The 27,555-nt window shown below is 41.0% G+C and overlaps 1 protein-coding gene across 1 annotated transcript in view; it reads left to right on the top strand.

Annotated features, from left to right (window-relative positions):
- The first annotated feature begins 20,406 nt into the window (after window positions 1–20,406).
- The window catches only part of LOC133992892 (phospholipid-transporting ATPase IH-like), a 30,022-nt gene continuing 22,873 nt past the window's right edge, over window positions 20,407–27,555 (top strand). Inside the window, exon 1 of the mRNA XM_062431673.1 lies at window positions 20,407–20,513. Within this exon, the coding sequence (XP_062287657.1) occupies window positions 20,475–20,513 (39 nt within the window). The 5' untranslated portion in view covers window positions 20,407–20,474. The remainder of the gene's footprint in view (window positions 20,514–27,555) is intronic.

Here is a 27,555-nt window from a genome sequence, read left to right as displayed (position 1 = left end):
TGGCTGCACAAACATACGCTCCAGTTGGTTTTCACAAGAGGCAGTGCAAAGTAAACTAATACTTTGGTGGGAATTAAGTCTTTGACATCGAGTTTAGAAGAAGTATCCTCATTTTAGTGAGCTTTTTTTGCCATGTGCCATGCTCCACAGTGATTGGCACAATGGTTTTTAGTGATATGAGACCAGTAATGTGATTGACTATAATGATTAATCACCTTATATATTACACTTTGGTTTACTTTCCACTTCTCCCAGACCATTTGCCTATAGTGCTTCTGCTCCTAGTAGGTGGACAACTACAGCTTCTATTTTACTTTTGTAGGTCGATTTACATTGTATTCACCAAAGTCATTGCTGAGATCTCAGAATGTGTCCACTAAAAATATGTCCAACCAGGCAAGAAACATAAGTGGGCAGACAAGTTGTAAACAAACCACTAGGTCAAACCTATTTGAAAGCATGGAAAAAACCTGGAATATTTATGTTAACATACTATATTTGCTGTGCAGTATGCTCACTTAAGTTAAACTGTCGGTTTGTTTACAGCCCATTTGATATTTTATAGCATTCATGTTTCTTGGCCAGTTGATGTCATATTTCTGTTGTCATGTTTCAAGATCACAGCAATTACTTTGATGAGTATAACATTATCAAAACTGATGCTACTGATGGCCCGAGCTACACTAATACAACTCAAGTTGTAATAAACTAGAATTTTTCTTCAAAATAGGTCTTGGAGGGTCCCAGAGGAGAAATCTGTAAGCCTACAGAAAGTGTACCTCTTACTTCCCAGCAGACCAGACTATTATAATGAAGATGTGAAGGTTTGCATGACAAACATATGTTGAAAGGGAAACTCATTCTCTCAGTCATATGGACTGCTTTTGGGGTTGTGCCATCTATGTGCCATGAAAAAGCACAGGGAGGGCCTCATGAGCTGTACATCCAACTGATGCAAGTTCATAATGCCTCTCGTATGAGGACATGGGAGTTAAACTCATCAAACACCACAAATCATCAGTCCTGAGTAACCTCAATCGTTTGCCATTAAAAAGGCTTATGGTGTAAGTCAAAAGAATAAACACAGGATTTAACTTGTCTATGTACCTTCTTCAGATCAGACAAACACATTTCATGCTAGAAGCAAAAAGATCAACAAGGAAGGGTCCCACAATAATGTTGAAGTATCCTCTACAAATCTCCTGTTTTGTGTAATTCAAATTCATTTTGCCTAATATTCACATTTACTTTCTTTTTTTGTCTCCCTTTCAAAATAAGTTGTCCCACGAAAGGTTTTCTTTCATGGAGACTTGGAGACAAAAAACTTTGGCTTCAGTTGCACTGATTGGACTTTCATGGGTACAATGCAATAAACTCTGAGCCATAACTAGATCCCCACTATTGTATTTTTGGCTGTTTCACATGAATTGTTTCCCTTTTTCTCAGACAAAACCAAATGTATACAGTGACACTTTAAAGCATGCTACCATGCCTGGTAGTAACAGTTTAGTAGTGTAGCAAGCTCATGGGTGAGAGTTCAGCTGGAATAATTTGAACGTAATGACACCTCCTGCACACCAGTATTACTTTCATGTTCTTCCATCCCTCCTACTTGAACAGATGCTCATACAAATACATGTTTTTTTTTTCATTTCAGCAAGTTAAAATATTGAATTCAGCAAAAATAAATAAATCTGTTCAGCTAATCCCTTGAGTGCAATGATTCAACCAATATCTTAGGACACTTTGTCTTTTTGTATGTACTGCATAGCTGCTGCAGCCCAGACTGAAATGTTTCCAGTTATTTCATGTATTACTATGACATTTTATACAGACTTTCACTGTCCCCCAGAGGATGAATCCAACTGACTTTGGTGATCCAGACTGTTCCTCTAGTGTCATCGTAAGATTGCCTTTTTTTAATGTTTTCCTGTAGGTGACCGAGTGCTACAAACTCTGTGAAACACTGTGAAAGGACTAAGAAACTCCACACTGTTGATCACTCACTTTATATAAATGACATTTCAGTCCTCAGAAGGTACATCCATATAAGTTTAGTGATCCCCCAACTTCTACTATCTTTCATCCACCATTAGATCCAAACTTCCTTTCGTCCAATATTGTTGTATAACCAAACACTTGACACTTATTTCTAATTAGCATGTTATGTGCTAAACTAAGATGGTGAAACATTATACCTGCTAAACATCAGCTTGTGAGAACTGTCATTATGTCCATATTACCTGACTATAGCATTTAACTCAAAGCACCTTACGTACAGCCTCACATAGCATGACTGTAGACTCTTATTATTCTTTTCACATCTAGCTCACTGTTTGACTTCAAGTCTCTCGCTCTACTAACTTGCACTAACTCGACAAATCACTCAATAAAGTGTGGTGAACAACACACCTGCCTCGGGTTCTCTATCACTGGCCCACACACGCATATACAAAACCCACCAGATGCTGTAAAGGATTTCTCCGCCTCTGTGGCAGGTGATAATTCTCAGAGCAGTGGAGATGGGGTTAATGAGGGGTCAAAGAGTTCAGATAAGAAACATCAGTTTTATGATGCCTGCTGCAACCTGCAGCACACTGATAGCTGTTTGAACTGGCTGACCTTTGACCTTTACAGGGTCAAGTGATCAACAAACCGGGTCATTTAGATAGGTCAGATTGGAGTACGTGAAGGATGTGTATGTCACAGCAGTATGTCCAGGACTTACAGATAAATTGTTCTTAATGATTATAACCCTACTTAATTTGTTTCCAGAGCCATTAGATTGTTGTCAGCCATCAGACTGTTTAAGGTATGGGATAAATTGGATTAATTTATATTTGAATTGATAACCTACTGGCTATTAGCTAATCAGCTGATTGCACCGTGTACTTGTGTGTGTTTTATCTCTCTCTCTCTCTCTCTCTCTCTCTCTCTCTCTCTCTCTCTCTCTCTTTCTCTCTCTCTGTCTCTCTCTCTGTCTCTCTCTCTCTGTCTCTCTCTCTATTTGATTATATACATATACATATTGCTGAAACTTGTGTATACAAGTGACTTTCTTGTTTAATTATAAACCTAAAAATGAAACCACAGAGTTCTCTTTTCTGGCATGTCTTTATTTATTGACTGTTGACATTTGATATGAAATCAACATCCTCTTTTTGTCCATCTCCCTCTCTCCCTGTCTGTCTCTGTCTTCCAGCAAAGTGTCCATCATGGCTATCACCAGTGGACGTGGATCACTCTGGGGGACCTGATTAACAGATAGCTCCTTGTCTTCTCAGCTGGCAGTCCATCATTACGACAAACACTGGGGGATAGCTGCTGTGAGCAAAAAAATACCTTTGGAAAATGTCAATGATAGTCACAGCTGCAAATTTTCTCTCTCCTCTGTGATGCTACCTACTCTTAAACCCCTTAATTACACAACCCTGTTCTCCTTTTCGCTGAATGTTATGTATCAAGGTTGAGTGTCTGATTTCAGAGCTTGCAGAGATTTTATTTTATTTTATGTGGCTTACCTGAAGATTGAACGCAACACAAATCAACAAATCAACCCCAGCTCTATTTTTCACCCATCTCAGCAAAACCGAAAAAAAGAAAAAAAGAAAACAGCAGCGTCTGCAAGAGCTCCCCCCATTCTCTTTCACTGGAGCCAGATTCACTGTCTTAATACTCTTAGTCCCTCTGTTGGCATGTTTTCCAAGAACCCGCTGTATTTTCAGATTTGTAAAATCCGTCAAAATGCCTGTAATGAATATTTCTACAGCCTTGAGTGTATTTAATGAGCTGTTTGACCAGCCCAGTAGGAAATGTGTACAGATATGAAACTAAGACCAGAGCATCAGTGGAAGGTTTATTGTCTGTCCCTGTTTGGACAGAGGCCTCACTGTGAAAACCGTGTGGAACAGGTATCTTTAATTTAGCCGAAAAAGGGTTGTTGTTTGTTTTGTTTTTGTTTTTTTCAAGAAAAGCACAAATAAGGTACTTCTGTGCTGAATCTTTAATAATTATTCAGATATATTCAGAGCTTCTTATTAACATATTTTCCATGCATGAAAGTACATGTGATTTCCAGTATATTTCTATTTTACATTTTCAAAAATTAACGACTAATAGTAATAGCACAGGTTTGTATTCATGGATTAACTGTTATCTTGTGAGACAGGCCTGTGTTATGCACTACACATCTACATTTTATGGTCTGTTCCTCTGTTGTCTTTGCTGTTGTTGGAAAAAAAAGAGAGAATACATATTAAATAAACTCTTGCATCTTGTTGCTGCCTAAGAATAAAATATTGTGCTTTCATTCTTTCTTTCACCTTCAATTTGTGAGGTAAATGAATACTTCAAAGAAAGAAGTTAAGAAAAAAGTTTCACTATTTTAACTATGTATTAATTTCAAGGCCTAAATGCGCCCTCAATTATTTTACCATTGCCCTTAAGTAATTGATTTTGGATAGAGAAAGCGAGAGGTGGAGGGGTGATCCGTGCTGATGTGTGAAAACTGCAAATCCAACAAATGAAAAATAACTGAAGGCATAATTGCTATGAGTATTATAACCTTGCTTTATTGGTTTGTTTTCATCAAGGCATTTGGCTAACCTAAAAAATTGGGCCCATAATGACATAAGCCGTTTCGTTGCTTTCTTTGATAATTTATGTTTTGTTCACTTGCTCAGCCTCTCGGTCTATCATTGACTCGCTCAGGTATGTGCTACCAGCCGCACAAAGACGAACACTTGTGAGACACAAGTCCAGCAGTGTGGGATGTGTGCTGAGGTACAGACTCGACGAACAGACACAGACAGAACATGTACAGGGACTAGATAATGAGCATCTCAGGTGACTACATGCAGTGATTACCAGGTTGCTGGTGTTATAGGAACTATATCACATAAATATACACTCCCACTCTCTGCACACACATCCAGACACACACATATGCACACACACATACACACACAAGCACTCTTGAGAGATCCTTGGTTATCACACCCTTCCAGATTGTTCTGAACTACTTATGGAAAACACACACACGCACACACACATCTCAAGATGTGGCCACTCTTGCCAATATGAGCCCAGTGTTAAGAACAGTTGTTGTCGTTGTCGTCATGTGTTTTTTTTTTAGCATCTCTAAATTCCTAGCGTTGCTAAGGTGCTTTGGGAGGGGATTAACAGAGGCTGGCGCCGATGAGCAAGCCTTGCAGATTTCCAACCAGCAGGAAAAAGACAAAGAAAGAGGGGAAAGACGGAGGAAAAACAGCAGAGGGTTAGACAACAGGGAAATGGCAGTAACAGCTTGTGTAAACATGATGACTTGAGAGAGGTAAAGAGGTAGAAATGAATGACGACGAAGCAACGGAAAGTGAGACTAAATAATAAGTATCCTAAAGAGGAGGCCTCAACTTTCACACAGACAATGTAGCAGAGACTCAGAGCACATTCCCTGTTCCTCCCTCTCTCTCTCTGTCCTCTCTGTTTCTTGTCCTCTCAATCTACCAATATTTTCTTTACCCTATCTCCATCTCCTCACTCTCTTTTCATGTTCTCCCTACTCTCCTTTCTATTTCTTCCCATTACTTTATTCCCCCAAGGGCAACAGTTTCAGATCCAGACACTTTTGTCTCTCTTTCTCACTGTCACAACTTCAAACAGTGCCGGTGTGCAGGTCATACTGATGTGCCCGAAGCATCAGTGACTGTGCCGTCTCAGGTGTACATCTCCCAGCGTGTCCTTGATGACACTCTCTCCCTTTCTCCCGTCTCGCTGCTTTTAATTAGTGTAGTGAACAGTGGAGGCTGCGGAGACAGCTGAGCCACATTTACCAATTATCGACCTGCTCGTAGGTACCTTTGCCACGGCAATGCAAAAGCTTCTAATAATTCTGCAGCTGAAGAAATTAAAAGTAAACCCACACAATTGCACATGAACTGATTCAGAAGAATGGAGTATGTCTTCATTTTCACTAAGTCCTTGGATACATGCTCAGAGAGGAAATCAGAATGTGTTTTCTCCTAGTGAAATCTCCATTAGCCAAAGAAGGCGCACCAAAGGGAGGGAGGTCCACATGCTTTTCTTTGAATCCTCTCCTCAGGCTCAGCTTCTCAGGTAGAGTGTAACTGGATGCGGCCTGTTTGTGGAATACAAGGCACTTGACCAAGGGCCAGCACTGCTCCTCCATCCCCTCCCATCCCCTCCCTCCCCTATCCTTCCCCTACCTGGGTCAGGTTACCCCTCAGCCCCCCCCCCCCCTCTTTTCCTTGAGTTGTGGCAGGTAGTGTGTTTTGCAGCCACATCGCTGTCTGTAGATGTTGAAAAGCAAGTGTCTATATGTCTGTACTCTTCCCAGACAAGTGTTTGTGACTGTGTTTGGGCTCGGCAGCTGGGCTCCTGTAACTGTGTCTATCTCGGCCGCGCTGGCTAATGTGACTGGGTTGACTGAAGCGCAGAGGCGGCTGTCTTTCAACCACTGATCCCTTCAGAAGTACTCATCTGATCAGGCTGGATCTGCGCTTCACGGCTGCTGGGGTCACACAACCCAACCCAGGGGTCAAACAGCTAATTACAGACCCCTTGTCCTCCGTCTCTGTCACCACTGAGGATATGGGGAAGGTTGGGTGTAGAGGGAAGAAGCCTGAGAGGGAAAAAAAGAGAGAATATTGACTTAGACATCAGAAGGTCAACAGTGAGGATAACCAAGCCGTACAGCTTTTTTTCTTGCCCCTTCAGTTCTATGAAAAGAGGAAGAAGAGCGTGAGGCTCTGGTTTTGTAGCATTTCGGTCACACCCTTCCCAACCTTCAGGCAGAGATAGAAGCTTAGATGCATGGGACCAGAGCTGCATCAGTGTATGTGGAATTATCTATCAGCCTGCCACTAGCTTTACATACAAGGGCTTTGCCGGTTTTGCCAAGTCTGTTCTTTGTCTCCAAGATTTACAGTAGCAGCGCATCACAATGTATCCCCCTATCACGACTCTATGTAAAGTCCAAATTGCGTATGGTTTCCTCTGGTCTGATCTTTGACTGTGACCACTGAACTGAACTGGGATTTGAAAGATGCTGCACACTGCTACCAGTCACACATCCATGCACACACACACTGGCACACAAAATATGTACTGTACTAAACCACCATTACATGATATTAGGCTGCAGGTTCATTAATCACAAATGCGAGGGCTTCTCAGACATAGGAAATTAATCAAAAAAGGGGACATTAATCACATGCATGAACAGCAGTAGTTACACCTGTGACAATGCCATCTGATTTAAACGTGTTACTCCAGACTGTGTTAATGATGCCACCCAGGGCCAGGAAAAGCAACCTCTCTGCTATCACTGAAACAATAATGCCCCAGCTATGAAGCAATTTTCTTACATATAGTCAAGGGGGACGCTGATGCATGTAGCACAGGGGTCAGTGGGTGTTGCAGCAATTACCAAGTGCAGCTTTTTCCTCACAGCTTGACCACTGGCTTTTTCCGTTTGACTGTTGAAATGCCTGTTGAAATTAAATTAAATTTTTTTTTTCAAGTCATTTTGCCCTGACAAATAGATCAGTTTGAAATGGAGAAAAAAAAAGGATTTAAAATAAATACATGAGGTGTATAGAAATAGTAACATAGTTTATGTGAGAGATAGATTTTGAAATAGGGGAAAGCATCAAGCAAGCACATCCTGCATGTGTGGTTACACTGCCCTCTTTTGAATGCACTGCAGTGTGTCCAAGACTGTAGCAGGAATGGGAAATCCAGAAAATAGAAAGAGAGCTGTAAAATTTACATTCAGAAATCTCACACAGGTAATTTTAAATAAGATGATGAACGTTTAAGTACAAATCATTAATCAGAGCAAATAATGCACAACAAAACACAATTAATTCTAGTTGTATGGCAGTAATACTGTTACATGTGCTTGTGCAAACATGTTTTACTTCCATGGGTTTTCTCTTTTTGTCCCTTAATCACATAATTTTGCATCTGTCCACTCAGCACTCTGTGAAAATAAATAAAACGTGTGCCTCAGAAGAAAGACATCCATACTCTTCCCAGATGCAACTTAAATCTACTGATGGTCAAAGACGGAGGTTTGTTACTTGTTTCTGTCCTTGTACATGATGAAACAAAATTATAGCAGATGTAAAATTATACATCACTAACTGAGGTGTATGTGAGTTCAATTCAGTGATGTCTAGACAGGATTGTTTGGTTGTTTGTTTGGAGTTTAAGAGGCCATACATTTAAAACCAGTCATTTCAAATACTGTTTTATTACTAAATGTATTCATAGGGCTCCTACAAAAAAATGACATTATGCTAAGCCAGTGGTGATTTTTTTTCCTAAAGTTCAGAAAATCTCATGAAATGAATAAATATTGCAAGCTCTCATATATTTTTCTTACTTAATTACTTAATCTATTTACTTAATTCTTATTTCCTACTTAATTTAAAAACCTGCAGTCCACTAGACATTTCAGCCTACAGCTTCCTCGGTGTGTGTAACAATTCAGTGAGTATAATGACATCAACTCCATCCATTAATAATATATAAGGGCTATAGCTGCTTAAGTATTTACATTGCACTTTATTAAAAATATATTCAACTCTCAATATGAGTCAAAACAAAATATTGGACTAAAAAAATGCTTGATTGAGATGATCTGACAATAAATCCTAATAAAACATAAAGAGAGTGAAGTTCAAATGATTATTATTCATTATGATTATTATTATTAAATTATGTTATTTTCGTATGGAAAATAAGACATGTAAAGGTTATTCATTAAAATCAAATGAAGACAAACATTATTAAGATTTTTTTGTTTAAAGAGATACAACATTGAACTTTTGAGTTCACCGGGAGCTGTCTCCATTTAAAGTCTAGTCCTCAGACACAAAACATGCTCAGCAGAGCACTCTCAACTTGTGTTCGTATTTAGTATCAAATCAAGCCAAGCATGAGACGGACATTAGCTTTATTCAGTATTAATTCAACTTCTGAATTAAATATTAGGCTCCGTGGCTTGTTTGTCACTATGTATGTAATGTACTAATAAAACAATAACATACAAACAGTGACTGTAATATCACTCAGTATTCCCATAATGTGTCTTCCACTGAGCCTTTTAACAGCATCCCTGACCTTGAAAACCAAAAAGATTGAATCCCTTCGATCTGTTAGCTAGTCTGACTCTTCTACAGTAGCAGAGTTGGTGTTTTGGTTCATGCTGCAGCCTGGTCCAACAACATCATTCTCTGACCCCTGCAGCCTGACAGGCAGCTCTGATAAACTCATATCACACATGACAGGGAAACCGAAGACCTGGCCTAATTAGCAGGCAAGGAAAATCAAAACGAGGAAGACTTTATTAACAGAGCAGGTGACCCCTCGTTATTTATTCATGGGATTACTAAAGAGGACTTTGGAACAGAGTGCCCTGCCAAGTTCCCAACAACCATGTTGTGCCTGTTTGCTGTTTTGCTCCTGTTAGGTTGCTAAGCATCACAAACTACCGTCTCTTTCTTTCTCTTTCCCTCTCTCCTTCTCTACCTCACATACACCCATGCTCACACACAAACACATACATGCACTTGACACCTTCCTTTAGTAGACTTACCTGTCCAGGTATTCCAGTAATCCAGGCCAAGCCTTGTCAGGTGGAAGAAAGTCTATCCCAGGGCAGCGACAGCAGGGGGAGGAGGAGGAGGGGGAATAGCAGTAAGTCTAGCCGGTGGTGGGGTGGAGGAGCGAGGGAGAGGACCAGAGACAGGGGGCAGGTAAAGGGGATCGTATTCAGGCTCCTGGGGACAGGAGGCTTGGCGTGGCACCACACTGCCCACCCAACATCAACACTCTCAGGTTCCCTGGCTCAGATGGGCCAGATAATCACCCTCTCTCCACAGGGACCATCTGGAGGTAGGGAGGGACGTGAGGACCCTGTTTTATTTCCATAAAACATAAATTCAATCATCTGCTGGCAAGTTGAAAACACTAAACAAAACACTAACTCTCTTCTTTTTTTTCTTTTCTTTCACTGACAGGTGATTCACACGAAACACCCACACATGACAACAACATGCAACACACGGCCTGGAGAAAACATCACACGTGTTCACGCTCACAGCAGTGTTCCCTCTCATCTCTGAGTGTCTCCAGTTTGATTGACGCTCCTATCCCAGTGGAGATCAGAGGACAGCCACTGTGATTATCATCTCACCGTGGTAACCTAGACTCCCCTAATCCTATAATAATCCTTCACAGTCAGTCAGCACAGGAGTGTCCTGACCTCCTGCAAAGAAATCGCATGCACACAAATACACGTGCATACACACAGACATACACACCATTTGACACTTGTTTTGCATTATGTTCACAGTTTTAAACAAATAAAATACTAGACGACACTAGTGCTGTCTGACACTATTTTGTCATAATTCCAGTACCACCATTTAACTCTAATTAAGTATACAGGTGGCAGCTGGCTGCAGTAACTGAGCAGCAACTCAGTGTATATGATCATTTTTCTTAGGCTTCCCTGACACCTGCAAATCCCTCACTGTTAATCTACGGAAATTATTAAGACAATAATGGCTTAGTCCTCCAGACTGTGGTTCTTAGCACAACCCACCTCTGAAACAGACACTTGCCTGCTGCCACGCATTTACAACGGCAACATCTGGTGTATTACCTGTAAGGTTTGAAAACATGTGAGAGATACTGTTACGCAGTTAAGCCACAACCTATTAATGTCTGTACATTCACACAGATTAAAAAAAAGCATATAACCTTAACAAACACATCATTTACAGAAATAGTGAACCTGAAGCAGACCTAACAGTGAACTTTGAACAATAAATTTAAACACAAGCAACTGATATTATGAAATTTCCTGTTGAGATGAACTTGACACCTGGAATAATGACAACTAATTAAAAAGACATGAATCTATGGACAACAAAAAAGCCTCTGTCCTTTTTTTGAAGTAACTCTGCTATTAACAGATATGTCAACAACTTTGTTTTGCCTTGCAACCCTTTGGAATATGCAACAGAGATTTGTTTTCATGTGTGTGATACAAAAAATGGAAAATGTTTGGAAACCAAAGAGAAGATATCTTTGGAAAAGTGTGTAATCTGGCTTTAGATATAAAATGTATGTCCACAGCCAGGCCTGGGTCACTACAGTTCAAACACAGAGGTCAGTAGATTAGATGAGTATGATTAAATCCTGAAGCCAACAGTGTGTAAATATACATGAACTAAAAATAGGTGTATTTTCTATACAGCTTGTGTTTCCAGCAGCAGCAAAAGCACTTCATTTAGAATAAAGAAAAGAACAAATTGTTGGTATGTGGTATATATTCAAGTACATGCAATTATACGCAGGAGAGCCACTTTCTTTTCACCTGGCATTGAATTTTTAATCTTTGATGCATGTATGTAAATATGTACAGTACTGTCCAAATGTTTTAGATGCTAAAATTAAACCCTAAATAAAATCAAAATTCTTTTAAAACAGCAGCAGCTCTCTTCGGTACACCTGCACACAGTTTTTCAAGGTACTCGACAGGTTACTCTCAGTTGCTTCTGTCTCTTCATGTAATCCCAGACAGACTGCATGATGTTGAGATCAGGGCTCTGCGGGGGCTGCAGGACTCTTTATTCTTTTTGTCGCTGAATTAGGTTATTTATGACTCTTGCTTTGTGTAGGGGGACATTGTCATGCTGCAGAATAAATTTGGGATCGATCAGATGGCTCCCTGATAGTACTGCATAATGGAAAATAATCTTAAAATCTAAAGTGCCTAAAACTTTTGCACAGTACTGTATGATCATAATGTTTTCTGTTTTTTTTTCCTTTACTCTCTTTTAATGACATGTTTATCTCTCCGATATGTGTTTATCTATCCATCCATTGATCTATATGGTCATTGTGTACAGGCATGCTCTCCGTGATAGTTTGAGTCTGTTAATGTGAGGTAACTACAGCCTGTCTGAAGAAGTAGAGTGATGTGCGGTTCACGCCAGTGCAGTGGGCTGACTGCAGTGAGATGACCACTGTGACTGCAGTGAGATGTCCTCTGCATAGGGTCTGGGAGTCAGAAAGAACAAAGAAAGATCCTGCAAGTCTGTGTATGTGAGTGTGGATATGGTAGTAACACAACTGTGGTTTGTTGAAGACGCACACCTTATGCAAACACTATAGGGGTCCAAACGGGTTATTATACCAAACTTCATTGGAAGAAATTGGTTGCTCTGCTTCAAATTCTCTCTTTTTTGGTGACAAAGTGGTCTTACTATTGATATCCAAATATACAAAATATGCTGTGATTACTTTTTATAAAATGACAATACTTGATCGATATTATGTTCTTTTTTATTCCTTTCAACTCATGGCATTTTGATATAAGTGGTTATTTTGAGCCCAGCAATAAGTTGTGGCAAATGAGTCAATGTGACACCAGAGTTCACATGGAATATGTACACACACACACACACTGGATACTACAGGACAGATTTTTTGTAAAACAAATTTCAAATCCTTCAGGTTCAAAAGTGTTGTATGAGGTGGAGCAGGTGAACCCAAGTACAGACACACAACATTGAGGAGCTGAAGAATAAGAGTATTTATTTTGAAGGCTTGTGGAAAGGAAAGCAGGCCTGATCTGGTTGGGCGGGTGACTGAGAAACTGGGAACCATGAGCAGAGGCTTGGCCTGGAAGCTAGAAAAAGTGTTGTTCCAGGACAGGGAAATGGGGCTAACGAAATGAGACAACTGTCTCGAAACACACACAGAGAAGGAGAGAGGGAAAGGAACACAGCCACTTGGAGAGTCCCTTCAAGGGACAGAGACACTCGGGAGGGCAACGAGGAGGCAGGAAAGATGGCCATCCGTCATGAGCAGTGCTGGAGGTTGACAGCTGGAGTGCAGGACTAGGAGACAAACAGGTGAGCTGGTGGAGCCGAGGAAGCATGAGGCTGCTGAAGCACAGGAAGTAGCAGGAACAGGGCTGCAACTCAGGAAAAAGGGGCCACTGGAGCTCAGCAAGAACAGGGGATGGCTGCAACATAGGTACAGGCTGGGTGTCAATAGTGGTGTTGGGCAGTGGAGACTCTGTGGTGCTGAGCTGCTGAGAGTACCAACCAGTTGTGGTGACCTTGCTTCCTTTTGGAGACTAAGCATGTCCCCTCAAAGAGTGACCGCTGGATGTCAGGACGGCTCCTCAGCTGATCCATATTAGGCTCCTGGGCTTCAGGGAAACGTGAAGCCTAACCGACTGGGGTGCAGGCTGGATATGTGTCAGGGGGACTGGACCTAGCTTCAAGTTAGCAGACAGGAAACTAGCTTGAGCTGAAACTGGATCTGCAGCTGAAGTGGTCAGAATCAGATTAGGCAGTAGTTTCAAAAGCCATAGCTTAGATGAAACATGTGAAGTGCCAAATAAAGCATCCTTCCACTCAGTGCTGGAGGTCTCATGGCAGCAGGCAGTAAATCACCTCCTGCAGTGAGAAAACTTGGTGTGATGGATTCATGTCTTTGGTCAGATCATGCTGTTGAGTGAGGCAGAGCAGGTTAACCAAAGTGCAGACACTTAACAGCAAGGAGATGGACATGATCAGAATAACGTATTTATTTTGAAGGCTGGGAAAATGGAAACCAGGCCAGCGAAAGCTAGGGATGGTAGCTGGGAAAAGGGGCTGGTGCTCAGACAGATAGCAGTGAAAGTGGGTCTAGAGTTTGGGCTGGAAGCTAGGAACTACGAGCGGAGGCTTGGGCTACAAACCGGGAACCTGGGGCTGAGGCTTGGACTGGAAGCTGGGAAGAGCGGGGTTCCGAGCAGGGCAGTAGGTCTGACAAGACAAGATGAGGGGTTGGAGAAAGGAGACGGAGACATGGTGCAGAGGCTAGGATCCGGCAGAGTGGAAGTGGCAGGGCTGAGTATTTGTAGAAGGCTTGATTACTGAGATGAGGTGCGGCTGGTGTGGTTCTGCTCTGACTCCAGCACACTTGTCTCCACTCACACAATCACACACACGCAGGGAGAAAGAGGGAAAGAGCTATTGAGAGCATGGCAGCAGGTAAGTGATACACAGGATCATGACAAAAAGAAACCATGTCTGGACCGGTTACTGTTTGTGCAATTTTACATTAAGCTTTGTTGAGTTTTGTGACAAATCAGCTTGTAAACTGGTCCAAACTCACGGCTACAAAAGTTTTTAATATTGGCAACTTAAGTCATTACTTTATATGAATAAAGGTTTAAAAAAATGCAACAAAAAACAAACAATACAGATGGTATTAACAGACTTGACACTGTACACTTCCATCACATTTTCTCTGAAGTGCTGAAATCACCACAATTTATACTTGCTCAAACTAGTCTAATCTGACCCACATCATGGTTGATATTTTCTCACTGGCTGATTTTTATTCTTCTCCCATCTGAATCCTCTGAAACCTGTAGCTGCTGATTGAATCTACACTCAGCGGGTTTTGTTTGATCACAGATAGAAAAATCAGTAGCCCAACGTGCTGTGAAGGACACAGCACTGTGTAGATGAAAGTACAAAGAAATGCTCATATGTGTCATCTGCTACTTTGTGGTTTATTTAGGCAAACACAGTTACTGCAAATAGGAACATATTTTCAATGTTTTGAGAGATCACACAGTATCAGATATTCACTGTCTCACTCCCCTCTTTTTCTATGTCCCAGCGCAAACATACACAGTCACTTTGGGAAAAAGGGTGCACACGTTCACACTGCAGGATATCACATTTTTATGACTCGTCTCAGCGGTGTAACTACAGTACGCATCCATCTCTTCAGCATTAGCATGATAGATATATTTTTCATGCTGCCATTAGGGCTGAAGCAGTATGCTGTGCAAGTCTTGTGTATATGCTAATGTGCCCTCTCACACCTGCAGCTTCCAATTACCCCTGAGGAATGGAGCCAAGACTTAGTTTGCAGCCACCAGCAATTTGCACAAGTCTTTTGTAGAAAATTGAAGAAAAAATAAATCATTCAAGATGGGATTGGGATTGGAGAGGGCACGGAATGGAACAAGAGGCAAGAAAAGTGAAGTGAAGTGAAGGTAGGGAGAGGAAGAGGAAGTGTGAGGAAGGAAAAAAAACAATGCAGGGGTTCCACTACTTTACCCTGAAATATCTGTCACACTTCTACTGGACGCTGATTTTTCCTTCTTTGAGAAACATTTACAACGAAACAATATCAACTCTGAGGTTTGATGCTTTGTCTGAGGGAGTCTGTGGAATGAAATAGAGATGCCCGGAAGCATTCATCTTGCTTTTCTAAATCATCTCAGAACCTCAATCAACTGTACTCGGGTTCATAACTGATTTGTTTTTCTTTTCTTGTACTCGGTCGACTACCGGCAAAACGAGCCAACTATGTTTTCCCTTTCTTCTCCTCTCTCTGCTCCATGCAGACAGAGCCAAGTATGCTGATTAGATATTTGTTGTGACCAGAAAGAGAGAGAGACAGATGATACTTGATAGGCCTATTTTCTTGAACTGCTGATAGTGTGTGTGTGTGTCTGACAGGGAGGTATTAGGGGTCCTTGTGGCTGCTGGCCTCGATAACAGGGGGCGGAAAATCAATCACCTCCTTTGACAGCCATGTGAGTGGCCCCACCTCTTTATTTCCCCTCTACTCCCTTCCGTTTCCCTGTTTCTTGTCACCTAGCAGGTGATCTAGACAATTTACATGCAGGAAACCATAAGCACGGATATGAACACGCACATGTCATCATAGCCTTTATGGCCATACACACACACACACGCACACACACACACATGTGAAAGCGGGAAGCACCTGGTAAAGCCCTGGCAGGATTAGAGAGTCGTGTGAGTTGGTTACGGTGAGGAACACATGTTCAGGTCACTGTCTCTCTGACTGCACTGTGTTATTGCTCCAAACACTGTTCTTCTTATTATACTCCCCTCTCTGCATTTCTTTTCTCTCCCCTTTCCATGCGCAACCCCCCCTCATCTCTTTCTCTCCCTCACTGTGTGTGTGTGTGTGTGTGAATATGTTTAAAGGGTGAGGAGGGGGGCACCAAATCCGTAGAGAGGACTTGGCAGTTGCTCTTCTCCCTCTCGCTTCATTGCTTCGGTCCTCCCCAAATCCTATTTCACGGTGCCAAGCATCCGCTCCCTGGGATCTCCACAGCTCCCATCTCCAGACGCAGGTTTAAGCCCCTCTCTTGGCACCCAGACTGGGCATGGAGAGAGAAGGCATGTGACGCACATGAACATCACCAGAGACACAAACACACCTATTATCTTTGCTCAGAGAGGGGCCTGGCATCCTGCAGTGTACACAGTGCTTACTCACTCAATCTTAGTCTCACAAGCTGTGTTAGCCACGTTTAGTAACCTTTGACATGAGTCGAGAGGTCACGCATAAGGTGGTTCACACCAAATGTACATTTACTCCTTCAACTTAATCACTCAAGCAATCACTCGCACACCAACACACTCAGAAACTCATTCAGTTAAGTAACAGCAAATCAGCCTAATGTAGCTGTTGACACTGTTCTTCTTGTATTAATAATCAGCAGACAAAAACACTACGGGCCTAATTGTCACCTTCTGTTAATTTACTCTCCCATGATACAGGTTAAACTCACGCATTAACGGCACTCCAATTAAAACTAATCAAAGCAATTGATTAGCTGCCAAATTACCTGATTCTACACCAATAGAGCAATGAAGTAGATGTGAGCATGTTGTGTTTATGAGGCAGGTAGTGTGCTTTTGTGTAATGGCCACTAGATGGCACCATATACCACCGTTTTGAGTATGTTCATTAACACACTCATCTGTTCTCTGATACACCTCAACAGCCATCAAGTAAGATTTTGATTTTCCAAAAAAAAGTACTAATTTCCTTGACTGTTATTAACCTTTCAACTCACAGTCAGAGCTCATAATGCACATTGGAGAAACCAAGGCAGTCCTAATTTTTTAATTTGCTTTCAAATGACAACTGGATTCAGACCTTAAAATAATTTTTACATCAGGGAATCAACATATGTCAAACTCAGCAGGTCTAGCAATAGGACCAGTCCATCCATCCATCCATTTCTTTCTCAGCACACTTGTTTGGATGTATTAATTCATATATTTTAGTTTATAATTTAGTCTCTGATGGGGCCATTGCTTCAAAACCTGGGGAAACCACATTTTGTACCAAACTACTAACGGTATGGTCAGTTAGCTCTAATATTAAGCAGACAAACTGCCAAGATATGAATCAATTCTATTTAGAGCTCAGACATCACAAACAGAAGGAGCTATGTTTAAATTTGTAGAAATTTACAGCATTATGGTCAACTCTGTAACATTTTGTAGTTAGGTTTTTTATGCATAATGAGTTATAATTTTATAATTATAGTATCACTTCTTTGGGATCTGTAGAATATCTATAGATCTCCCTCTTGGCAGGGATAGTTCAAAATAAGTGCAGTTGGTTTCTTTCAAACGTCCATGCCCCATATCCTCTGTTTTGCAAAGCCAGTTGAAACAGAGATAATTCACAACTATAGCAAAATAGGATCCATTGTTTGTGCTGACAATAGTACAGAGTCAGCTGCTCACACTATATAAGGAAAGTGATACCAAAAAACCTTCTTCACCACTGAAAAAAACATAACGTGTCAGCATGGTGTATATCTATTGGCCTAACTTAACTGCTGATTCTTGAACAAAGTATTCAGTACATTTCAGTCAACGAGCAATCTTAAGGCAGCACAGATATGTTTTCATAAAACTGAAAGTCCATTGCTCATGACAGACTACACATGGCAGCTTCCTCATACTCCAAGAATCCAACTAGTGGTCCTGGATTAATACTGACTGGCCTCATCTTTTCTTTTCCATTCATTTGATTAAACACAAGGTCATAAGACAACTCTCCTAAAGAGGGCCCCTCTGCATGACAGGGATTAAAGATGTATATTGATATTGTACTTTAGTGGTGCAAATTCACTATCAAATGTGCAATTAATCAAATAACAAAAAACTACTGAAAAAAATGGTTGGACTAATAATGTTTACTAAAAACATTGAAAGATGATACGGATAAACACTGTGATTGACAGGGGACCTTTCTAAGGTGTACTCAGCTGGATTCAGTTCAAGCCCACTACAGCCCTGCAAAGGACAAGTGGGTATTGATAACGAATGGGTGAATGGAGTGGGTTCGAGCCTGTAATGGATTTGTAAAGAAATGTGACACTGCTTGATTGCTAACTTAGCTATCTGTGACTGCATATTCTGTCCACATATAGGACTTGTGGCAACATGAGGAAAGTAACCCAGTGCCCCATATGTAGCTGTCCCTCGTCCACACCAAGACAGAAGGAAGGAGCAAACACTGACCCAGTTCCTCCACTCAGATGGAGCAGTCAGTCAACTATGTGATAATCACAACATCTGCAGTGGAAGCATCAACCATTGCACCATTGCATAGAGGTTCAGTTCATTTGGAAATTAAAACCAGGTGCTGTTGGAGGAAAGAAAATAAGACAATTTTTGCTGACATGATTAGACTTTTTTTTTTTAGTTTTTAAAAAAAATTGTATTAAACTGAGTAATAGGTATAGACCTACAGGTGTTTATTTTACAAATGGAAAGGTCAGCCAGTCTTTTCAGCATGCAAGAAATGAAAGTCAAAAAGTTGTTTTATCAGTCACAGATTTCACTCCCCCATAATTCAGCTTTACAGGTGTACATTGTGGTATTTTTAATTGTTTCTGTGGCATCCTTTTTTTGAAATCTGTTTTTACTGTTGTGGTTTGGACATATAAGTAAAAAGGGAATATGAGGAACTCTTATCATGACACAACAGGGCAGTTACAGCATGCAACATATAATTCTCACCGCCTATAAACAAAGCGCATGTTGTAATCGGTCCATTGAGGCAGACTCATCATTAGACACCATAAAGTGCCCTGGGGTCTTGAGGGAGGTAAACAGCAGCATCAAGCATTAGTAGGTCGGAGCTGGATGCTGGATCCCTATGCATTATTAATAGGGTCTGCGCTAATTGAAAGTCATAACTCCGCAAATGAAACGTCTGGGGCAGACATCACGCCCAACCATCCTGCTGCCAGAGGATCCCCTTAGATGGAGACACAGCTAATTTTTTATTTTCTCTTACTCACAAATATAGTCATGTTTTGTAAGGTATTGTTGCATTGCGTGACAACAGACCCAACAATGGCACACAATTCTGGACTTGTGTTGTATTGCTGCAGTAAAATGAACCTTACATAACAGACAGTCAAGTTTGTCTTAAATGTTCACTGTCTTATTTATTATAAACGTATTGTTTGTGTTATTGCTGTGTACTTATTTATTTGGTGTGTTCACCGAAGTCACCTTGCATCCTTTCTCTCTACCTCAAGGCAAAGGAAGTATGTGTTGACACTTTGTAGTAGTGAGTGATTTAGCATCCTCCTTCTCACAATGTCAAAGACACTAAACTGGACGGCTAAAAAAGCATATGTGGGAAAGTGTAGCAAAAGAACAATACAACACAATGAGGTTGCTAAAAAAATCACTGCTGAGCCCTGTAGGATTATTACATCATTATTTAAATATTGCAGTGGATTTTCGTGTGTGTGCGCGCTTATGTAGCCAAAGTATGTTGTGGATACAGGCAGCTGCCATTTAAAACGTGAAATGTCTGTAACTAAATATACTCAGAGGTCAACTATACTGTTGGTAAATAATTAGGCGCCAAAGAGATCTGCAACACGTTTTGGCAATACATTGTACTGCAATACAATTTACATGACTCATAGTTGCCTAGATTCCTTCGAACATTGTCAAATCACAATGACATCCTCTATATGAGAGTTTTGTAACGTTTTTGGACCTGATTATACATTTGTATTGGTGTCAGTTTTATTTACTCAGGGACCTCTGCATGTGGAAATTATTTTTATAGTATTCAGATGTGCTCCAGGAGGAGAGAAAGTATCACTGCGCATGCGCATCGTAGTCATCTGACGGATGAGCGCTGTGGCCACACCGAGGGCCACCGCTGCAACACAGAGCGGGACACACAGCCTCCATGAGGGACCGTCTCCTGCAAGAGGAAAACTGTCAAAACAAACGAAGAGTGACCAAGAAAACACTATCGGAGGTTTGGTGCTTTGCATGCGGTGAAAACCCTCCTGAGATGTAGCCAGCAGCGTGAGTGTGGGTCGTTGTAATCGCTCGGTCGTTGCATGGCTCTTCACAGGGATGCCATGAAAATCACAACAGCCGACTGAGAGACCCGCTGCTCCTCGCTATTACAGACACGGCGACGGCGGCGGCGGTGGTGAGCAATGGATACTGGTGAAAAGATCCACATTAGGTAGCGTTTACGAAGATCCAAGGAGAGCTGACCCGTCTCTGTCTCGTCTAGTCGCCGCCGGAGCTGTTTAAAGGATGGATTTCAGCCTGCTCCGGAATATCATCCGCAGATACGTAAGGGCCCCCGTCTGTCAACGCTGTCACAACTGTGGCTCCGTGTCTGCAAGTGTAACAATATATAATATGCATGTTCCATCTGTCAGTTAGTGCATCTAATACACGTCACGCGCTGCTGATTCAATTGCATGCCCTGCTTAGGTGGTGTTGACACGCTGGGTGATAAACACTTATGCAATGATAAACATTTCACATCGAGCTGTTTTGGCAGGCCATTGACTTTGGGGGCTTTACAATGTTTTTGTGGAGCTGAATGGGGAATGTGCCAGTGGCTACAGATGCAGTGATGGCTTGGTGAATGTGTAGAATAGAAATGAACTTGGCTGGCCCAGTTAAGTTGCTTTGGTGTGCCACAACATGCGTGCATACTTAACTGTCTCATGGCTTCCAGTTGGTTTGCAGAAGAACATAAATCCCCATCAGCACTCATTGACTTTAGAGGCCTTGTAGGCACTCACACTTTTGCAGCAGCAGTCCGATTTTTCACCAAACATGCCCAGTTGTGTTCACTTCCAGCTTGATGGAGCAATCAGCTGTGCTCGTTACACTAGTGGGTGTTTACAGAAAGGACATGGTGTCGCTCTTCAGAGTCCAGCAAGGCCTCATCATTATCCCTAATCAATGATGTAGAAGTGTGTCTGTGAGCGGGAAATGTCTACATACTGTAGATGTAACCATATTACTGGCTGGTCTCATCTGAATGAGCTGGTGCCATCAGGAGCCCTTTTCACTATCTGCCAGGACAGATAGCAGCTGGTCAGTGGGCGTCTGAATTAGAGGGAAAAAGTGTCTAGTAGGAACCAGGGCTGACACTTGACAGGCCTGGTGACATTCATCACACTGGGCATCTCTGGAGTATCAACACAACAGCTATATACAGTCTGTGACCCTTTCAGCTGACCTTAAAACTGGCTCAGGTGCATTGAAGATAACTATCTGTGTTTGTGCTTTTGTGTGCTTATTTCTGCGTGCTTCTTGTTTGCCAGGCGTGTACAAATGAGTGTGAGAGAGTGTGTGTGTGTGTGTATTTGCGTGTGTAGCAGTGTGGAGAGCTTGACGGATGCTCCAGCAGAGCTAATATCAGCGGAAGTCAGAACCCCGGGTGAGGAAGAGAGGAGGAGTAGGAGGAGGGAAAGACGGGGCTATTGAACTCACCACTCATCAGTCACCCTCCTGTCCAGCCTTTTTTCCTTTGCATCCCCACTGCGTGACATTATGAAGCAGACAAGGAATTAATCATCAATTCAATTATCTGGATATTGATTTAGAATTGACGGGATGGTAGATGTATATTTAGCTTTTCATTACATCACCTTCTGTTAACCCTGCCATATTTTCAACAGCTGCTCCTTTAATCACACTACATAGGAGAACAAACATTGCATCGTGCAAATTGATTAACGTGCTATAAGCAGGGCGTCCAAGCCTGTTCTCTGGATGGAGAGAGCAGTAAACATCCAACAAGGTCATTACCAAATGTGACAAGGCTCCTCTACTTTCAAAATGTTGCTATTCAAAGTAGAAATGCTGAATTAGTAAATCTTCTTCAGCCGTGAAAGGATGTGCTTCTGATTTAGTCCACTTAACTCAGCTCGGCCAGTTTATGAGCCTTTTACTTCATATCTTGTTCCTGTATTATCACCCTGTCATTGACTTGTGACTTGCCCTTGATGTATTTTTGTGTGAGGGGAAATTAGTGTTTTTCAGTTCTGCCAGCTCTCACTTTTGGTTTGGTGTATTGAAAACATTGTAATATATTGATAAAATAAACATATCAGACTTTATTAGGGATAAAACAATTAAGTCCTGGATGCATTTCTATTGTCCCTGGCTTTAGTCCAACAAGCTGTATCAAGACAGAAACAGGCATTCAATATTTGACATTAAAAAATAGGAATGAATAACTACAAAATATGATCATTTGAACATCAGGTTGTTTTTCAGGAATCAGACAACATCAAAAGAAAAAAAAAGTAGATAACAGTTGTATAACATAGTTCAAGGGCTCGAGTAGAACCTCAAGCAAGGTTTTTCTTTATTACAAATAATTGGATGGTTTAATTTAGGGCTGCTTCCTAATACCAGGAAACTGTTGATTAGAAGAGTCTTAGTCGACCAAGTTTTCGTTGGTCGGTTAATCTCAGGAAAAATAACCCCTCAATCTCCGTCCGGCAGCTGTACCTTGTCAAAATAGGTCAAAACCTGGTATGTAGCTGGACCGTGTATTAAACACAAAGTGGCAACACATGTAACACCAGGCCGAGGTGACCAATCAAGTAACGGCATTGTTGGTGCCTTTGTAAAAGCTTCACTTAAACAGACTGAGGACAATCTACTAGGTTTCATTGTTAAAACTGGGTGTTAACAATCGGGGGAAAAAACAACCTGCATTGTAGATCCAATCCAAAGTCTTTGGGGGCTTTGACATGCAGTTCATTATGGAGGAGAATGGCAGTGGGGCATCATTCCCGGTAAGGCGTGTCTTGGACAAGATGTAAGGGGCGTAGGTTTGATAGCAGCTGTTGTTGCAGACATTCAAGCAACTACCATGTATTTAAATTTAAATCCCCAGACTTTCAGTAGGCAGAGTTCTCCAATTGTCTGGTATTGCATAACTTCACTGGTTTTATGTTTCTCTGTAATGTAGCACAGTGTTAATAATGTTCTTTAAGAATGATCTTTCTCAGCCCTGAAACTCAATCCATTTTCTGATGCCCCCCAAAAATATGTATTTAAATAATTAAATTAATATCATAAATGTGCCACGACAAGCCCACTAGGAAAATCTTTGGTCGGGGGCAGCTCTATTTAAATTATAGTAAACCCTCATCTTTACCCTGGGTGTAGCAGTTGTCACTGTGACAGAGATGCCTGATACACTTTATCAGTAACACTAGACAGTTATTCAGATGTGTCCAGTACAGCACTTTATAACGAGAAGGAAACTAAAGTTTCTGAAGGCAGCGCATTCTGTCCTGCTTATAAGCCTGTTTTCTGACTTCAGAAAAATTGCTGCTGAACTGAACCTGTACGATACAGTTAATCGTTTTTCTAAAGAAAAATGTGGTGTCATGGTGTTTTTCAGTGCGTGAAGTTTAAATGGGACATTTTGTTGCGCAATAACATAAATTTGTTCAACTATCTTTTTACTCTGCTGGTGTAAAAGAATGACTAAGCCTTCGTATTATAAGATACAGTGTACAGTAGGAGTGTATGTTTGTGTGCATGCACTTTTGCTCTGGTATCTCAACAGGCCAGGGTCCAGGACATGACAGGAAGAGATTTAATCTATAATAAGATTTATCTGTTAAATGTCGTCCTGTGGTTTGATCAGATTCTGTATATGTGTGCCCACTGTCTCCACTCTCTTCTCTTGGGCGCCCTTTTGTCGTCTGGTAATAATAGCGATGGCGTGATGCCTCAGACTGGCGCAAAGCGTGAGAACCACATGAGGTCATGATCTGGATAAGAGAGATGCCTGTGTGTGTGAGTGGTGTCATATTAAAAATACCTGATACTATATAGGGGCTTAAATATGCTCTCTAACTTGTACAGCTTACCTTTTCACCTTCACAAAGCAGGCTCTTGTGATAACATGTTGATTTACATCAGCGTTGTGGTCATCGCTTTCTCCTGCCCTCATCTTGATTTACCCCTATCTCCCTTTGTCCTCACCTCACCATCTTTACACCTTATCTATGAATGTATTGCTGTTATTCCTTTGTGGACTCCTTACAACCTCAGCAGATAAAAGAGAAAGGCCAGCAATGTCTCCATTTGATCAAAAGGGACCGGAAGTGCTGAAGAGCTTTACAAAGGTTTCTCGCAACTTTACTGCTCTTCGAGTCCCTTGGCTGGTGTTGAAAGGCAGAACACAGCCTGCTAGATTACTGTTTGCCACATTAGCTCTCACAGCTAGAAATGGTTAAGGGCAGTCTATTCCTGTCCGCTGCCCCCCTCGGAGATGGGCCCCAGCGGAGAGACAGAGGCTGTAGGTGACAAAAACACACAGGATTTGTGTTTGGGGCACGCTTTGCCCGCCAGTCTGTGTTTATATCAGAGAAAACAGCCATGCGTTGACGTCCTGGCACAGGAGAATGATTTGGTTTCTCAAACCGTGCCACTGCATTGAGACAGGTTTCGTTTTGAGACACCATTTCAAACCTGTATAGGATGTTGTCAGTGTTAAATGCAGACAAAATGAGAAAGAGGATTTTTTTTTTTTTTTTTAGGATGCAGATTACGGTGGCGGTAGAAAAAGGAGAGAAGAGAGGGAGGGGAGAAGAGAAGTAGCACAGCTGGATTAAAGACTTATGTAACAGTTGGATCACAGCAAGTCAAGTGGGAAAGGAAGCACATGCAATAACAAATTGTGTTTTTGTCAATTTTAAAGTAATTTTCTCATATTTATCATTTGATTGTATAGCAGGTATGCAGATCCCTGCGTCATTTAGTGACTTTTGTCATTAGTGTTGTTGACAGTATGTACAGACTGAAGATCTTGACTTTTTCCTATTTTCCAAACAACAGTGTTATATCTGTGTTTTCTGTCTGCAACTGATTTCCCCCCCTAATTAAATATAATAATGGTTAATTGCATCTCATTCGCTGCGAGCAATGTTCCCTCTCTTTATTTAATTACTCTTTATTAAAGTTACTTTTGATGTTTGCTCTTTCATTTTACTTTGTTCCAAAAAACAATTGTACACATAATAGAGTATAATATATAATAAGAGTATAAGAGGTCCCACTTGAACCCAATAAAAGCACCAAGAAGGTCTTGAAGACATTGTCTGGAACAGTAAAACTTCACATTTTCTTTAAAGCTTAAACGTTTTGTTGTAATCTCTTGTCAAATCCACTTATACAGCATTAAATTAATGAGAAACCCCTTCCCATTTGATCTTCTGTCTATATTTAATGAAGCCCCTGTGTAGTTTGTTCTTTGCATTATGAACTTGTAGACACAGCGTAGTTGCCTGTTGCTGCACACTGTGTTGCTATGGTGATTAATGACAAGCAAGCAGCAATGGAGTGCATGCTGAACAGGTAGGCACCTTCATTTTTAGATGATCAAGGTCTAGAGGCTCCTTTTATCTCTGCTCAATGCTACAAGACACTTCAGAGATTCTATAAATTAGTTACTGCATTTCCTATAAGTTTCTTACCCCAACATTTACTAAATAAACTTGACAGTTGTGCTCCTTTCTCTCATTTGAAGTAATACTTGGCTAGTATATCTAACACCACTGGGTTGTACCAGCTATTCTTATATTCACAGGTTTCATAGGTTCATAGGCGCTCATTAAATTCTTATAAACTTTTTGCTAGTTTCAAAAGAGATTTATTGAATTGGATTGGACCAATACAACTTAAATGTTATAGCTAGTAAAGAAATGTAAATCAGTTGCTAGGAAAAAATGTTTAAACCAATGCCAACCAATTAGTCATTTAACACTAGCTAGTGTTACACTATTAACTTAGTGTTTTGTAATTTGAAATATATTGTGTTATTTTTGTGAATTGTTATTTGAAATATAATCCTTCCTCCATTGTTAAAGAGCATTTTATTAAGCACAAGATCAGATATGTCAACCATAGTTTGTGTGGTGCAACCTATTTAGATTTAGTAAACTGTTTATATCTATGATTAGTTTGTACTCACAACTGTCTATTACAAAAATTAAATGGGTTATTTTTTCAAATGCTCTCAGGAAAAGAAAGATCCAACAACATGGCCTGTAAAATTGATCCTGCACATGGGTATTGTGTTACCATGTTTATATGATTCATGCGTTTGTCTATTAACATGAGTAGTTCATTAAGGAAGAGCTCAGTCAGAAGAATTTGATCTGTGGGTTAATGAGGGATACCTGCTCAACATGCTCTGTGCCTCAGCAGTGCAGCATGCCTGGACAGTGGAGGAGGGTTGAGACACAACCATTTAATCAGGCCAGTTAATGGTGTGTACCTTTTTATTACACCACTGTGGTAGAAAGGAGCTACATCATGGGGATGGCATCGATAGATCATGGCACCACTTGGGGTTACGGGTCACTTTTCCACAATGGAAATATGTAGCTCATCTTGTGAAGTAGTATGGAAAGAAGCATAGGCACACCAATAGACAAGACCAGAACCAGAAATACTGTCTGGGCTTTTTAAAGCAGCATTTTGAACCTCAAAAATAGCAGCTTCTGTTCTCTAATTGTGAATCCAGAGATTAAAAAGTAAAAACCATCTACTAAAGAGAGCGCACGGCTACAGTAACAAACATAAAAGGAATAGTTGCAGCGGTGGCATGTTTGCTGTTATCAAATCCGTTCTGTCATTGTTGTTGATTGATAGTGATGTAAGACCAACATGCTGAGAGGCAGTTTCAGTGTTAATAAAGACAAAGCCTCCATGTCCTGCAACCAACCAGCCAGCCACTTTGTCTGATGGAGCAGTAGAGTGAAAAGGGAACAGTGGACCAGGGATTGATACGGATCAGTGCGGATTAATGATCAGATAACTACAAACTACAGTGCAATCTTTCCGTGTCTTTCTTCATCCCTCTCCCACAGTTATACCGTTGGAGTGTGACACACACTGCCAGCAGATGGAGGGAACAAAGGGAGGAAGCAGCATATACAGAAATCTTGGGGACAAGTGATGAAATCATGGAAATGTAGATTTTAGAAGAAAATGTTTGAGCCAAGTTGAAAGTGGCAATATGGTTGAAATCATTATATCAGTATTAGGGACATATTCTGATATTGATGCAAATCAAAATAAGGCGAACACAGCTAAAATCATGTGTAAAATAATCAAAATCATGCTCAAAGCATTGAACTGTGTTCCACTGTTAATGTATGTGTTAAATGAGATCAAACTACTTGCTTGTGCAAAATAAAAACATCACTATTCTGAATTTGATCTCCTCTTTGTTAATATTTTAGTTGACTCGTCTCTTGATTACATTATGACCAGTTAATATTTATGGCCTGATTGACTAGTTTAAATTCAACCAGTCCATCAGCTGTCAGATGTCATTAGT

Source organism: Scomber scombrus, chromosome 13 (assembly GCF_963691925.1).
Source record: "Scomber scombrus chromosome 13, fScoSco1.1, whole genome shotgun sequence".
In the NCBI taxonomy this organism is placed as follows: domain Eukaryota; kingdom Metazoa; phylum Chordata; class Actinopteri; order Scombriformes; family Scombridae; genus Scomber; species Scomber scombrus.
Note: the sequence above shows the minus strand (reverse complement) of the source record. Positions and strands in the feature narration are given on the sequence as shown.